The 17,157-nt window shown below is 40.5% G+C and overlaps 1 protein-coding gene across 2 annotated transcripts in view; it reads left to right on the top strand.

Moving 5' to 3' along the window:
• LOC122554081 (rab GTPase-activating protein 1-like) overlaps positions 1-17,157 on the top strand; it is a 496,968-nt gene that overhangs the window by 90,010 nt on the left and 389,801 nt on the right. For both annotated transcript variants that reach the window (XM_087990933.1, XM_087990934.1), the window contains exon 5: positions 4,375-4,549. In XM_087990933.1, the coding sequence (XP_087847059.1) occupies positions 4,375-4,549 (175 nt within the window). The remainder of the gene's footprint in view (positions 1-4,374; positions 4,550-17,157) is intronic.

Below are 17,157 nucleotides of genomic sequence, written 5' to 3'. Positions count from 1 at the left end.
TCCCGATTTTCTTTTTTCTCTTACATTTCTAATCTGTCGTAAGCGTTCCACAATATGGGTTTTTGGAAAGTAAGGAAGACACTTCACCTTGCCTTTTGCCATTTTTGACACTGACCATCTTTGCTATCTGCTGTCCATTATTCAGCTAACTTTGTTCCATTTTCACCTCTCCCAGTGTGAGAGCTTCATTCTATCAATGAATTTGCATCTCATGCCTAATTGAACAACTACATTGTTTTCCAGAGGCTGCCTTCTCCCCTCCTGTTGTTGAATGACACCCTACCTCCTGTCTTTTGACACTAATCCCTGAGGTAATTGAGGATTACCAGGGGGTAGGGTGGGCTTGGTACCTAGGCCAATATCAAATTCTCCATTCATTTTACTCTTTCTGGCAGTTTTTACAACAGAATTTCTTGCAAAGCTGATTTGGAGAGCATTAATCTTAAAAATGCTGTGCTGCATACTTGGTGTTAAATTAATATCTTTGTGGTTGGTAAGGAGCTTGGAGATTGATGCAGTTGTCATGGGTCATGGCAGTTCAATGACATAGGTAGGGCTGAGAATGACATTCTGTTGACAGAATATGAGCAACAAGGGACTAAGCTAAAAAGTGGAGCCCTGAAGATGATCCCTGGATTACTACCGGAGCTATGAATGAATTGGTATAAAGATGTTCAGAGATTTTTACATCTGGCTCAGACAGCTGTGGGAACAATTGGTTTCAATTCATGGGGCAATTGGTTTTATTCATGGAACACATGTATTGGGGAAACGGGGAGCTATCCCGTTGAGATAGCCTTCACTTGAACTGAGTTGGGATCAATGTTCTGGTGAACTGCGTAACCAGAGTTGTATAAAAAAGACTTTGAACTAACTGGTACAGAGGAACATTCAGGTGAGGATATATTTGGAAAATGAAAGAGAAAGTGCAAGGCAAAAATGCAGGACAATCATATAAATAATGGTAACCAGAATGTGACCAGAGGAGACAGCACATGCAAGCATAAGAGTGTACTGCAAATAAAGTTAATGAGGGTGAAACAGTAAAAAGCTTGAATTTTATCTGAATTTCACAATCACAGAATCGAACAGATTGTTATGGTGCAGAAAGAGGTCAAAGTATAACGAAGGTCTGTTCAGTTGTCAGACTCTCTTGGTGCCTCAAAACGAACGAGAATAGTTTCCTAGTAGAAAATGCTTTTTTTGACAACTGTAAACACATTGAGTAATGTCAAAATTCCAAAATTCTTTTTTTTGTTTATTTAGAACATTTGCATCTACTTAAGATCATTTTTAAGAATAAAGTATACTTTTGAATAAAAAGCAACAAGGCTTGATTAGGGTGATGCTATCGATGTGCCACGCAAGACTTGAGGAATGTTATAGATCGTAATATAAAAGGGATGGTAGTTACGTTGGTACAAAATTGCCTGAGTGCTAGAAAGCAGAGAATAATGGTCAATGGATATTTTTCAGGCTGGAGGAAGGTTTGTAGTCTGGTTCCCCAGGGGTCAGTATTGGGACGCTTGTTTCTACTGAAATAGATCTTGATGCACAAAGGGAAATTCAAAGTTTGCAGGTAACAATAAATTTGGAAAAATTGTAAACTGGGAGCATGACGGTGTGGAACTCGGAAAGGACACTGACAAGGTGGCTAAGTGGCAGATGAGGTTCAATATAGAGAAGTGTGAGATGATACACTTTGGTCAGAATCCTAACCTAATTTAGTCCTATTTGCCAGTACTTGGCCCATATCTCTCTAAGCACCACCTATTCATATACCCATCCAGATTCCTTTTAAATGTTGTAATTGTACCAGCCTCTGCCACTTCCTCTGGAAGCTCATTCCATACATGCACCACCCTCTGTGTGAAAGAGCTGCCCCTTAGGTCTCTTTTAAATTTCTCCCCTCTCACCCTAAACCTATGCCCTCTAGTTCTGGACTCCCCCCACCCTAGGAAGAAAGACCTATCTATGCCCCTCATGATTTTATACACCTCTATAAGGTTACCCCTCAGCCTCCGATGCTCCAGGGAGAACAGCCCCAGCCTATTCAACCTCTCCCTATAGCTCAAACCCTCCAACTCTAGCAACAACCAGTTTCATTTAAGTTTCATTTTTGTGAACAAACAGAAGCTGAACGTTTGAAGATTTTAATTTGAAGCTCATGGGCGAATCTACTTAGTGTTGTGTCAAAAGAAAGCGATGCAATTAGCTGGGAAGTATTGAGAAGTCAACCAGAACAAGGGACTGAGGTATCCACAGTCAAGAGATAGTAAATTAAAGTCTTATTTCTGAGAATAGCTGAAACTGCGCACTTAAACTCTTAACATTCGCCTGTACCTGTGTTTTTTGTTTTTGCAGCTTTTTACCTATTATTTACTATCCATGCTACTTAACTCTGTGATCTGCCTGTATTGCTCGCAAGACGAAGCTTTTCACTGTGCCTCGGTACACTTAACAATAAATTCAATTCAGTTCAACTGAAGGGCATATACTCATTGGAATTTAGAGGAATGTGTGATAATCTTATTGAAGCAATCATAATGCTCTAATTTTCTGAGGAGACTTGACAGGGCAGATGTTAATGTTTATTCTTGGAGGGGGTGAGGAGAATCTCCAGCTAGGGTTATAATTTCAAATTAAAGGCTCTTCCAATAAAGATTGAGATGAATTTCTTTTCTCCAAGGGTTGTTAAAGTTTGAAGTTCCCTTTCCTCAGCGTCATTGAGGTTATTCCATGAATGTATTCAAGGTTGAGTTCGTCAAATTTTTGATCGTCCCTTGGGTCAGGAATTCTGAGGCAGAGAGAGAAGCTAGGACCATAATGTTATCAATCATAATAATTGGCAGAACAGCTTCAAGGATGGAATGGTTTCCTCCGCCCGGTTCTTATTTTAACCACATTGCTATGGGCCCAGATCAGATAAGGATGGGAGACTTCCTTCCCTAAATGATCGCAGTGAACCAGTTGGCTTTATGTGACAATTCTGTGTATTTAAGGTGACAGTTTAAAAACATTAGCTTTTCATTCCTGTTCTTTTTATATATTTAGTTCGCTTTTGAAGGTTAAGTTTGAATCTGCTTGTAACTCATGGTTTATGACAGGATTGTGGTATTTCACTGGCATAATCAGCTGACGTGAATTCAGTTCACACCATGGCAGTGGGGAATTTATTTAAATTAATCAGGAATTTTCAGCTAATGTCAGTAATGATGACTATGAGATTGTCATTTTAAAAAAAAGTTTTGAGCAGTGCTTTCCAAATCATCATAAATTGTTGTAAAATAAGTTCTCCAACCATCTGATACCTCTGCTGGTTAGTTTAAATCTATGTCCTGTGGTTACTTTTTGATTCATTCATGGGATGTGAGCATTGTCCCCACGAGAAGGTGCTGGCTTTGTGAATTGCTGTACCCACTGTTGTAGGGAGTTGCAAGTATTTGCCCTTGTAGCAGTGAAGGAACGGTGTCCATCTGGTGAATGAAAAGAGTTCCATTTATTTATGTGTAAGCAGGCTTCATGGGTGGCACGGTGGCTCAGTGGTTGGCACTGCTGCCTCACAGCACCAGGGTCCCAAGGTTCGTTTCCAGCCTCGGGCGACTGTCTGTGTGGAGTTTGCACGTTCTCCCCGTGTCTGCGTGGATTTCCTCCGAGTGCTCTGGTTTCCTCCCACAGTCCTAAGATGTGCAGGTCAGGTGAATTGGCCATGCTAAATTGCCCATAGTATTAGGTGCATTAGTCAGAGGGAAATGGGTCTGGGTGGGTTACTCTTCTGAGGGTCGGTGTGGACTGGTTGAGCCAAAGGGCCTGTTTCCACACTGTAGGGAATCTAATCTAATCAAAACTTTGAACACCCTTGTAATCTGACTGTGGTGAACCACCCCATGTAACTGAAATACCATTCGAATAAATCTTCTCTAAGGGCTTTCATCCATCCTAAAGTCTGATGCCCTAAAACTTTGTTTTCCTTTACTGAGTTAGAAGGCAAGACTCTTTTCAACAGGCATACTAATGTCAAAAAAGAAAACTTGAAAAAAAAAGAAATTTGAGCACTGAGTGAAATGTAAGGGGAGTAGGGCTAATTTGATGCTCTTTCAAAGAGCTGGCACAGGTTTCATGGATGTTAAGCTGTTGTAAGATTCTATCATTCTACAGAATATGCTGTTTAATTAGGTACCATGTAAACAGTTGCAAATTGGAATAAGTGTTTCTTGTTCGTGAACAAGTAAAGTCAATCTTCCCCAGATTAATTTCTGTCATATGTGGAATCTTCACACTTCAAATTCATTCAGTATTGAAAGAGAGCTCTTTCTTTTTACCATCTTCATTCTGGGTTCAACATTCCTATTTTTTTCTTTTCCCCCCCTTCAGGATAATAGACCAGGCTACGACCACTGAGATAGCTGCATTTCCAATATATAACGTGTTATTCTGTGTCCGCGGTGTTGATGGGACTGCAGAAAGTAATTGCTTTGCATTTACTGAGAGTTACTGCAGTACAGATGAGTACCAACTTCACGTGTTCTGCTGTGAGATCAAAGAAGCTGTAAGTACTGTATTTTGACCCTTCAATTACTAAAATTATTTTTGCTTTCAAGTTAAAATTGGTGCAATGCAGTTATCAAAATTGGAAACTTCAGTTTTTTTTTTACTTCTTTTACTTAAACTTACTAACTTTTTGTGTAAAATAATTAGAGGAAGTGAATTTATACAGTTCCCTCTCACTTCTCTCATAGCAATATCAAAATATAGTTATGAGCAGTAAATTGCTTTGACGTACTGTACAATATGAGTACACCTGCATGAGTACACCAGACTATAGCTTAAACTGTAAACTGCTAAACAGATTAACAGCATGTAGATAAGTAGCAAGGACGAACATCATAATTGCAGTCATATATAGATTTGTCTATTCCTCAGATATTGAAAATAATAAATATAGTGTCTAAGAAAACCTTTTTTTTTGGGGAGATTTTGTGCATGACCTACCGTCGAGTTGTCACCTGAGCCCCCTCGTCCCTTGTCCCACCCTGATAAATGTCAGAATAGGATCCAAAGAATGCTGGAAACAAGACTGGTTAGAATGAGTCAGGTGCAGTGAAGCCTTTGTCAGAATTGCATCTGCATCTGGCAATGACTAGCATAAATGCTTTCTTCCTGAATAAAAGCCGTCTTCGTTAAAAATGTTGTAGTAAGATTCAGAGCTATTTAGTAAGATTCAGAGCTATTTGATGGATCACTTTGCTGATCTCTGTTTGCTCATTTGGGGTGTTGAATAGTCAAGCTGTCACTCCCCGAGGCTACGATTCAAGTAAGTGAACAGATGGCTATCAGAGTGACTGTAGAGTTAACCAGGATTAGGATATTAAAGCTGTTATTTACTTAAATCCAGTAACCTGTAGATGTGTCAAATGTGAACGTAATTTCAAAATACCTTGGAAGAATAATGTGCTGTATGTTTTTGCAGGATTTAACATTTCCAGTCTCTGGATATTTGTTATAATATATAGTTCAATGATTAGAATTGTTTCTGAAAAACCTCATTTGTTATACTCCCCAATTGCTGCATCTTTATGAATACCACATCCTTTCAACTACTTCCAGTTCTTTTTCTCATATGTACTTGCTTTCAATGTCCCACAGGAAAATATTCTCTCTCTTTCTCTCTGTTTCTCTTCAAATTTCCTGTTTTAAGAAGTTTTGTATTTTTGAGTTTGCCGTCTTTCTATTGGCACCAGCTTCACCTTGCTCTAATGGTAAGTATTTTAGCAGAGAACTTCATCTTCAGTTAACTTCATACCTGACAATTTTATTGTGGGCTTTGAGCAACAGTTGTGATAATTATTTTGTACCTTTTAGTTCTGACAATTTTGAGATATGTGAAGCTGCTCGTTCATTCAGGAATTCTGAAATGCTGGAAGAACACACTTGAGAACAGAATGGTTCATTTTAAAATGTTTAGTTGTGAGCTTGTGTAGTTGGGTTCTTGATATAAATTTAGAAGAGCCTAAGGCCATTAGGAAACTGGAAAGACAGAAATAAAATTCAGAAGTGTTGGAGAAACTCAACAGGTCTGGCAGCATCTGTGCAGAGAAGTACAAAGTTAACATCTTGACTGGAATGGTTTCTCCTCAGAACTTCAGTACTCCGAAGAAAATTCATTCCCAACTCAAAACCTTATTCTGTTCCTCTCACTGCAGCTCCTGCCAGGCCTGCTGAATTTCTCCATTTCTGTCCTTATTTAACACTCCAGAATCCACAGTAATTTGCTCCCACTTTAACGGAACACCAGTAAACAGGAGAATATATTTCAAAAGAATAAAAGAATACAAAGTGTTAAGAACTGTAGAGAGAAACATGAAAAATAACTTGCAAGAAAATCTGACGGCAAATTTTTCACCGAATTATAAGAGGAGGAGAAACCGAGCTGTTGGTCCATGGAAGATGGATACTGTAATTAATTATAAGAAAATAGCAGGCTTGCTTTTGTGATTGTTTAATGAATGTAAATCCCTGGAGCCAAGTAACCGCCATCTAACTTAAAGTGGTTAGTCTGCTACTTTGTTTGTTGTGAGACCTCTCCTTCAGTAATGTGCAGCATTGTTTGTGTCTCCACAAGCATGTAAGGGATTTGTACTGGATGTTTGCCTTGCAGGACCTTGTCCTGAGCCTGATTAATAAGAACCACTTGCATTGATGGAGTTCAAAGCCTGCCATTCAATGTATTGGGAATGTCACAAGCAGCTTGTTTGTGACTTTTTATGTTTCCCATTCTTTGATCAAAAGAAGTCTACTGTTGGATCTTGCTCAGGGAGGTGGATCTGTATGGAGCACTGAGATGGAAGGAGCAGGTGGTTGAACAAGTCTTCATAGGGTGCATAAGTGTGATGCAGCACAGATGGTTTCAACTTGTGGGTTTTTGTCAGTCAGGGAAAGTGAGAGAGAGGGATGTTTGTAAGGAAAGGAAGCCAGGGGATGTGTGTTGCATGGAAGGGTCCTGTTATACTGGGCATTGTTACATTGAATTGAGTGTTAACATGGTATGAGGGTATATGATAACCTTTGCCATGTAATACTGTGCTGTAGAATATGATAAGGCAGTTGTTGAGTTTTGGACTGTATGGGCCTATCTAAATCAGTGCTCCTTGTAGATTTGTAAGATTCGTGTTCTGTCTTGACAAGTAGAAGAGAACAAAATACCAGTAGTACAAGAGAATCAAAATATAAATCAAAGATTGGAACTTGATTAAATACAATTTAAAAAGAACTGCATTGGAGCTAATGAGTCTGAAGATAGCCAGAGGTCAGCAATATGTTGATCATGAGTGACTGGCTGAGTAGCTTGCACCAGATTTTGTAAAGATAATGGATTACAAGATTCAAGTCATATAATCAGATCATACAATCAGGTTGCTGGTTGTGTGCTGCAGCTGGGCAATTAAGGTCACTTTTAACATGGCCTTTTTCCATTTAAATCGATGATGTTGATTGCAGGTAGCCCTGCCAATTGCAGTGAACTACATAGCGGCAGTATGACAGGAACTCTTTATCTTTACATCAACTCCATCAGAGATGCTCTGTCAATATATACACCAGATTACACAGCGCAGATGAGCAACCTGAACAGGTTGAATTTCCCATTGAAATAAATGTGAAGATAAATTTTCCTACATTTTAAATGTATCTTTTAAATAATATCATATGCAGTAATTGTACTTAATATATACCCTCATCAATTTGTATAAATCTGCAGTAGAGGCAGAAACCCTCATAACATGAAACAGATTTTTAGATGTTCACTTGCAGTGCCAAAGCATATAAGGCTATGGGTCAAGTGTTGGAAAATGGGATTACAATAATTAGGTATTTGTCTCGTCTGCCTTGATGTGCTGTAGACTCCTATGAGTCTATGTATCCCCCTATGAGTCTATGTATCCCCCTATGAGTCTATGTATCCCCCTATGAGTCTATGTATCCCCCTATGAGTCTATGTATCCCCCTATGAGTCTATGTATCCCCCTATGAGTCTATGTATCCCCCTATGAGTCTATGTATCCCCCTATGAGTTTATGTATCCCCCTATGAGTCTATGTATCCCCCTATGAGTCTATGTATCCCCCCCCATGAGTCTATGTATCCCCCCCATGAGTCTATGTATCCCCCCATGAGTCTATGTATCCCCCCATGAGTCTATGTATCCCCCCCATGAGTCTATGTATCGCCCATGTTTTTGTAACATCTTTAATTTGAAGTGGCTTTGATTAAGAAAAAGGTTTGAGACCGCTAAGGTAGATATTTCTCCCTTACTGTGTTAAAAGAAGTAGGTGGAAAAATTGCAGGCATTTGTATAATCTGTCAAATATCTCTTCCTTCAGAAATGAAACTATTTGATTGGAATATTGCTAATGTCACCCCACTGATTAAGAAGGTATACAAATATTTGTTTTGAGGTGCAGAACTTGAATCTTGCTGAAAAAGGCATATTTTATTGAAATGTTTCCTCTTGCACGCATCAGGGCACTTCCCAAGAAACACCAGTTGAAGAGGAATATCAACATTTATAAAGTGTGAAGGTAGATTGACGAGTGGATTCTGATCGGTACAGGCTTTGCCATGGAAAGTGAACGAGTTAGTGATGACTGACAGATGGATGTAAGTTTGCTTGCTGAGCTGGAAGGTTTGTTTTCAGGTACTAGGTGCTAGTATGTAAAGATACTAGTGAGAGTGGGTCATGACTTTTTGTGGCGAGTGGGTACATACAGATGAGGAAGGACACCACTTCGACTGGGGCAACTCATCAATTTCGGGACAAGCCAAACAGAGAGACATGCGGGAGTTCCTAGAAACACGGCACTCCAACCGGAATTCTTATCAACAAACACATTGACCTGGATTCCATTTACTACCCTCCTGAGAAAAATAACAGGAAATGATATCACCAACCCAAGGAAACCTAAACACATTCACAAAAAGCCGGCCATACTACCAGTGCTTCACTGGAGGCTCACTGATGATGTTACCTCGTAGAGTGACGAAACATCTGAAAACGAACCTTCCAACTCAGCAAGCAGTCTTACATCCAGATCCTCAACCTGAACTACAAATCTTCTCAAAACCCGCTATGACTAACAGTTAATTATCTGGCTTTGTTTACATTTTACACCATGCAGGATGACTGACTGGTCAAGGCACTCCTGAGAAACGAATCAGGCTGTCGCCTATTTTTGCTAAGCTTAAACCCTTGAAGTGTATGTATATGTTCTTTCTATTTGTAAAGAATAGGGTTCTGTGTATTAAAATATATAATTTCCAACACACACATGCATGCTACCGTGCAACCCTGACTGACTATACTAAATTGATTGTCAGCTTAATATTAGATACTTTATGCCTTGATGCTTTTACCCAATGTAGGTCTTGGTCTTAATAAATCAACCCAGCAATGCAGTGTTTTAAGGTAGAGAGCTTGCTGAAACTTGCTGCAGTTTGTCAAAAAATATTTCTTACTGCACCCTGGAATGGGCTAGGATTTAATTTCAACATGGTGTTCCCTTGTTCTCCAGCAGAGGTAGTAGTTTGTCTTTATTGAAGCCCTTTATCATTTCAAACACTTTGGTTCAACTCTTTACTCTTCAAATAGCCAAACTCTATCAACTAGTCAAACCTATCCTTGAAATGTAGCCTTTAAGAATAAGTGTCTGGTGAATCTGTGATGTACAATATATCCTCCCTTCATGTAAAACTCAATTTGATACTTCAGATGAGGTCTGTACAACTGAACCATCACCACCTGTCTGTCATTGCTACTTTCAGTGTTCCTTGTGGTTGTTGGATATGCTTTTGGTTTTGCCTAATGTCAGGCATTGAAGAAGGTCCTATGTATGAATCCTCAGAGTCAGATGGCAAGAATGAAGAAGTACCTTTAGCTCTTTTAACTGTAATTCTTAAAATAGAGTCAGAGGTCTACAGCATGGAAGCAGGCCCAACGTTGCCATGCTGTCCAGTTTTCACAATTGAAACTAAGTCCATTTGTCTGCATTTTGTGCATACCCCTCCATACCTATCCCTTCCATGTTCCTGTCTACATGCTTCTTAAATGACAAAGTTGTATTGGCTTCTACCACTATCTCTGGCAGCCCATTCCAGCTATTCACCATGCTCTGTTTGAAAGGTTGTGCCTCTGGACTCCTTTGTCTCCCGCCCCTCTAACCTTAAACCTCTGCCCTTTAGTTTTACACTACCCTACCTGGGGAAAAGCTGTTGGCTATCTACATTATCTATGCTTCTCAAGATTTTATATACTTCTATAAGTTCATCCCTCAGTCTCCATCGCTCCAGTGAAAAGCTACTCCTTATAACTCCAGTCCAGAAAGTATCCTAGTAACTCTTTTCTGCACTCTTTCTACTATAATGATATCCTTTCTATTAATAGGGTACCAGAACTGCACGCAGTACTCCAAATGTGGCCTCACCAATGTCTTGTACAGCTGCAATAAGACAGCCCAACTCCTCTACCCAATGCTCTGACTGATGAAAGCTAGCATGTTGAAAGCCTTCTTTACTGCCCCGTTTACCTGTGACTCCATTTTCAAGGAGTGATTAACTTCTACCCCTAGATCTCTTTGTTCTATAACACTCCCCAGGGCCCTACCATTGACTGTGTAAGTCCTGCCCTGGATTGCCTGACCAAAATGCAACACCTTGTATTTATCTAAATTAAACTCCATCTGGTTGTAAGTTTGCTCGCTGAGCTGGTAGATTTGTTCTCAGACGTTTTGTCACCATGCTAGGTAACATCATCAGTGAGCCTCTGGTGAAGTGTTGGTGTTCTGTCCCACTTGCTATTTATCTGTCTTGGTTTGTTGTGGTAGGTGATATCATTTCCAGCTCTGTTTGAGAGGTTGGTAAATGGGGTCCACATCTAAATGTTTGTTAATGGAGTTCCGGTTTGAATGCCAGGCCTCTAGGAATTCCCATTCATGCCTTCATTTAGCCTGTCCCAGGATGGATGTATTGTCCCAGTTGAACTGGTATCCCTCTTCGTCTGTGTGTATGGGACAAGCAGAACAGAACACCAATACTTCAGCGGAGGCTCACTGATGATGTTATCTAGCATGGTGATGAAACGTCTGAGAACAAATCTACTGGCTCAGCGAGCAAACTTACAACCTGATCCACAACCTGAGCTACAAATCTTCTCCAAAGTCTTAAACTCCATCTATCATACCTCAGTCCACTGGCCCAATAAGAACATTGTACAGTACAGCACATTACAGGCCCTTCAGCCCACAATATTGTGCCAAGCATTTATCTTCATCGAAGATCAACCTAACTTACACCCTTCAATTTACTGCCATTCATGTGCTTGCCTAGTAGTCACTTAAATGTCCCTAATGTCTCTGACTCTACTACCACCGCTGGCAGTGCATTCCACACACCCACCACTCTCTGCCTAAAGAACCTACCTACCTTTGACATTGCCCCTAAACCTTCCTCCAACCACCTTAAAATTATGACCCCTCGTGACAGCCATTTCTGTCCTCGGGAAAAGTCTCTGGCTATCTACTCTGTATATACCTCTCATTACCTTGTACATCTCTATCAAGTCACCTCTCTTCCTTCTTCTCTCCGGTGTGAAAAGTTCTAGCTCACTCAACCTCTTTTCATAAGATATGCCCTCCAATCCAGACAGCATCCTGGTAAATCTCCTCTGCACCCACTCTAAAACATCTACTTCGTTCCTATTATGAGGTGACCAGATCTGGACACAATATTCCAAGTATGGTCTAACCGGGGTTTTATAAAACTGCAGCAAAATCTTGCGGCTCTTAAACTCAATCTCCCTTTTAATGAAAGTCAAGACAACATTTGCCTTTTTAACAACCCTATCAACTTGGGCGGCAACTTTGAAGGATATATGTACATGGACCCCAAGATCCCTCTGTTCCTTCACACTGCCAAGAATCCCTTCTTTAACTCTGTAATCTGCATTCAAATTCAGCCTTCAAAAATGAATTATTTCACTTTTATCCAAGTTACAGTCCATCTATCACTTCTCAGCCCAGGTCTGCATCCTGTCCTGTCAGCTTTTGACAAAGGGTCAGTTAGACTTGAAACGTCAGCTCTTTTCTCTCCTTACAGATGCTGCCAGACCTGCTGAGATTTTCCAGCATTTTCTCTTTTGGTTTCTGCACCCTGTCTGTCTTGTTGAAGCCTGCAACAGCCCTCAACACTATCTACAACACTACCGACCTTTGTGTCATCAGCAAACTTATTAACTCACCCTTCACTTCTTCATCCAAGTCACTGAGAAAAACCACAAAGAGCAGAGGCTCAACAACAGATACCTGCAGGGCACCATTCGTCACCGACCTCCAGGCGGAATACTTTCCATCCACTACCATTCTCTGTCTTCTTTCAGCCAGTCAATTCTGTATCCAGACAGCCAAATTTCCTTGTATCCCGTACCTCCTAACTTTCCGAATGAGCCAACCATGGGGAACCTTATCACAGTCCTTACTGACATCCATACACACCACATCCACTGCTTGACCTTCAACAACCTGTCTCATCATGACCTCAAAGAACTCCATAAGGCTTGTGAGGCATGACCTGCCCCTCTCAAAGCTAAGCTGACTATCTTTAACTATGTTTGTCCAAATAGTCATAAATCCCATCTCTCTGAATCCTTTCCAGTTCCTTGCATACTTCATACAGGAGACTGACTGGTCGCCATACTATAGGAAGGATGTGGAGGCACTGGAACGGGTGCAGAGGAGGTTTACCAGGATGTTGCCTGGTATGGTAGGAAGATCGTATGAGGAAAGGCTGAGGCACTTGGGGCTGTTTTCATTGGAGAAAAGAAGGTTTAGGGGTGACTTGATAGAGGTGTACAAGATGATTAGGGGTTTAGTTAGGGTTGACCATGAGAACCTTTTTCCACGTATGGAGTCAGCTATTACAAGGGGGCATAGCTTTAAATTAAGGGGGTGGTAGGTATAGGACAGATGTTAGGGGTAGGTTCTTTACTCAGCGAGTCGTGAGTTCATGGAATGCCCTGCCAGTAGCAGTGGTAGACTCTCCCTCTTTATGGGCATTTAAACGGGCATTAGATAGGCATATGGAGGATAGTGGGCTAGTGTAGGTTAGGTGGGCTTGGATCGGCGCTACATCGAGGGCCAAAGGGCCTGTACTGCGCTGTATTTTTCTATGTTCTATGTTCTATACTGTCTGTTCCTATCTCTCCCCATGGCTATAGTCACTGTTACTGAAATGCTGTCCCACTGAGAGATCTGACACCTAGCCTGGCTCGTTGCTGACGCATGTAACTGACCTTGTTGATCTTTAAGAAGTCATATTCTCTCCCTTACTAATCTTTTGACCTTTATGCACTTGTTGAATCTTTTTGGATTCTCCTTTACCTTATCTACCAAAGCCATCTCTTGTCCTGTTTTAACCCTCATGATTTCTCACTTAAGTGTACTCCGACACCCTCGAACTTCTCAAGGAATTCACTTGATCTATATATTTCCATATCCACATTGTAACTGTTTTGAATGGGTGAGTTGTATTGCTGAATTGACATATCTGAATTAAGATCCCACTGATATCTACCACTAATATTTAAATAGTACAATTAACAAAATGAATTGTCATGAGCTGTTTTACAGGAGCATTTTCAAAGTGGAATCTGGCACTGAACCATATAAGTTATTCAGTCAGATATATTAGCTTTAAGGTATGTTAAAGGAAGAAAGTGAGGTAGAGAGACAGGTGTCACGAAGGGACTGAGAGTGTGGGGTTTATGCAGCTTAATTGCAATCACCAATGCTGGTGTCATTAAACTTGGAGATGCAAAAGAGTCCAGAATGAAAGGAGTGCACAGATGAGAGGTTTAGAGCTGGAGGATATTCCAGAGATGGGGAGTGAGTCCTTGATGGGATCTAAAAAACAAAACTGAGAAATTTAAAATCGAGACATGGCTTAACCTAGAGTCAGTGTAGGAAAGAACGTGAAGACCAATCAGGAGTTCATTCAGATAATCAAGTCTTGTGGTAATAAGGCTAGCAAGTGGATTACAATAATAGATGAGCTGAAACAGTACAAGTAATCAAACTGAGGTGGAAATTGATGCCTTTATAGATATATGAATAAGGTTGGAAGCTCATTTCAGTTAGATGTAATAGCACAAATGGCTTCATCTTATATTGTTGCTCGGGCAGTGGATGGAGTTGGTAGTTAGGGAATGTGGTTTGGAGTGGGGACTGAAAGTGTTAGGTTCTTTTCCCGAGGTTTCACACATGAGATGCAATTCACAACACACCAACTTCTGCAAACAGTTAAAGTTTATTAAAGCCTGTACAAGCTAGGTGCCCCCCTTTAACACTCTTTGCAGGGCGTGCAAAATCTAGTCAGAAGAGACACCGAACAAAGGAAATACATCCCCTTTTATACAAGTCAGTTGGTAATGCTCACAGATACTCTGGTCACTGCCCCATTTCTTCCCCGCCCCATAACTACATGTTACCCCAGGTACAATGGTAGGATGAGATAGTCCTCAGACATAATGCTAATGTAAATGCCCTAATCCTAAGGAATCGTTATGCAGACTATTTCCTCGCAATGTAGGTGTGATATACCCTAACTTTGGGGCGACCCTGCAAACGGGTTTTGGCTCCTTCCCCAGGCAATGTAGGTGTGATAGACTTCAGCATCAGGGATGATCATGCAAGCATTCCTGACTAGGGGATGGCTTTGAAACTATTTCTGAATGGAAGGGGCTGAATGATAGTTTCATTTGATAATAGTAGGAGAGTAGTAGCAAATGACCGTTGAAATGGAGTGGGAGTCATCTGCCTTCCTACATGTATGTCATCCCCACCCACATCCAGAATGTTCAGTCAGTGCAGTTTACCCCATTAATATTACGTTAATGTCCAGAGTGATAGTCCAATTTAATCTTTTAACATTATAAAAGCAATACTCCAATCTTGCCAATATTTAACAAGAGGAAATTGCTGCTCAGTTTTTACTTGATGTCAGATAAGCAATCAGATAATTTATTCCTCATTGACTGAACTGACACAGTGACTTTCCTTAAATAATTTCCAGTCAAATCGACATATAGTCTTCATTCTTCTGTGAAGCCAGTGTGCTCCTTGTTTTTGGTTTGTTCTGAAATGATAAGGCGGCTCCTCATTTGAACCAGATAGAGTTGCATTTTCCATCACGGTTGAAATTGTGGCTGTTCATTATGAGTATTATCCTTTTGAGATAGTTTTGGAGGCCTTATCAATATCTTGCCAAACTGAAGTGGCACTGCAGATCCAGGCAGCTCTTTCTATAAAACCAGACGAGAACAGAGGTGATGTTACAAAGTCAATTGTGGTCACCCATTCAGTCTTCCTGACGTTTACCTGAAGATTCTTCGGACCAAAAATCGTGAAAGGATGTCGAGGACCTAACTTGACAAAGTAATAAACCCAAAGTAGACAGTTCAGGATCTTCATCCCTTACTCCCATCACTGCCATGACCCCCCTCCATTACCATTACTTAGTAAGAGAACCAAGTAATTTCCTTTGTGACAAATATATGTCCAGCCCAAGGAACCCATTACCACATTTTTATCTCGCATTATCTTCTTAAGGGCTTGAAGAGATGGGCAGACAGAGGTTAAAGATTGGTTTGACAGAGTCAAGATAATTAATGTGCTGGTCAGAGTTTTATTCCAGCTCCCAGTGGACCCTTAAACAAATTAAACACCGATTACTTGTTCCCGAATATACCTAATCAAGTGCTCAACCAATTATCCCTTAACTAGTATATAACCATCAGTGATTCCTTACAGGGCAGCAATGTTGCCATTGGTCAGTGATCTCATCCATCAACGAATTAGAATCATGACCTGTGCCAACTTTTTCCTTGCATCCATAATAATAGAAGTTATCAGTGTAAATGCTTTGTGTTGTAATAATGCCTACCTACCAGTGGAGGCACTGTAATGACAGTTATGCTTTCCAGATACTCAAAAGAAATAGGAGCAGGAGTAGGCCACCTGGTCCATTGCGGCTGCTCACCATTCAATAAGATCATCGCTGATCTTTCTTGTGGATCCAGCTCCACTCACCCACCTATTCATCATAACTCTTAATTTCATAACTGTTCAAAAGTCTATCTATCTTTGTCTTAAAAAGATTCAGTGAGGTAGCCCCAACTGCTTCGCTGGGCAGGGAACTCCACAGATTCACAATCTTTTGGGTGAAGACATTTCTCCTCAACTCAGTCCTAAGTCTGCTCTTTTGCAGTAGAGAATTTCACAGGATCACAATTATTTGATTGAAAATGTTTCCCCTCATCTCTGTCCTAAATGGTCCCCTTACGCTAGATTGTGTCCAATCTCTCCAGGTCTGAGAACTTTATATTTTTCAATTAAATCTTTGGAAACATGTATAGACCTGGTTGACCTGATCTCTCCTCCTTGACAAACCTGCCATTCCAGCAATGATCAACCTGAATCTTGCATGAACTCCTTCTCTGGCAAGTATATCTTTCCTTAGATAAGGATACCAAAACAGCTTGCTGTACTAAAGCCCTGTATAGCTGCAATAAGGCATCCATGATCCTGTACTTAGAGCCTCTTGCAGTGAAGTCCAACACAGCATGACTTCCTAACTGCTTGTTGCACCAGTATGCTTGGCTTTAGTGACTGGCGTATAAGGGCATCGATACTTCCCAGTATATCACTGTTTAAACAATACTCTGCCATTCTGGTTTTCCTACCACAGTGGATAACTATGTTATACTGCATGTGTCACGTTTGCTCACTCAACTTGTCAAAATTATCCTGATGCCTCGCTACATCCTCCTCACAATCCCACCTGTGTCATCAGCAAACATGGAAATAGGAACATTTAATTCACTTATCCAAATTGTTGATATACATTGTAAATAGTTGAGGCCTAAACATTGATCCCTGAGCCCTCACAGCTTTTCACTCTGTATAGGGCTAACTTATTCCTACTGTTTACTGTCTGCTAACCAATTCTCAGTCCTTGTCAGCCTACTACCTGAATTATATGTGCTTTAGTCTTAAACAGTAAGCTCTTACATGGAAATTTATGAAAGTATTGCTGAAAATCTAAGTACACATTCTG

Source organism: Chiloscyllium plagiosum, unplaced genomic scaffold (assembly GCF_037043375.1).
Source record: "Chiloscyllium plagiosum isolate Xiang-an unplaced genomic scaffold, Cpla_swu_hap1 HiC_scaffold_9, whole genome shotgun sequence".
Classification (NCBI taxonomy): Eukaryota; Metazoa; Chordata; class Chondrichthyes; order Orectolobiformes; family Hemiscylliidae; genus Chiloscyllium; species Chiloscyllium plagiosum.
The sequence above is the reverse complement of the archived record's forward strand: the minus strand, read 5'-3'. Positions and strand labels throughout refer to the sequence as shown.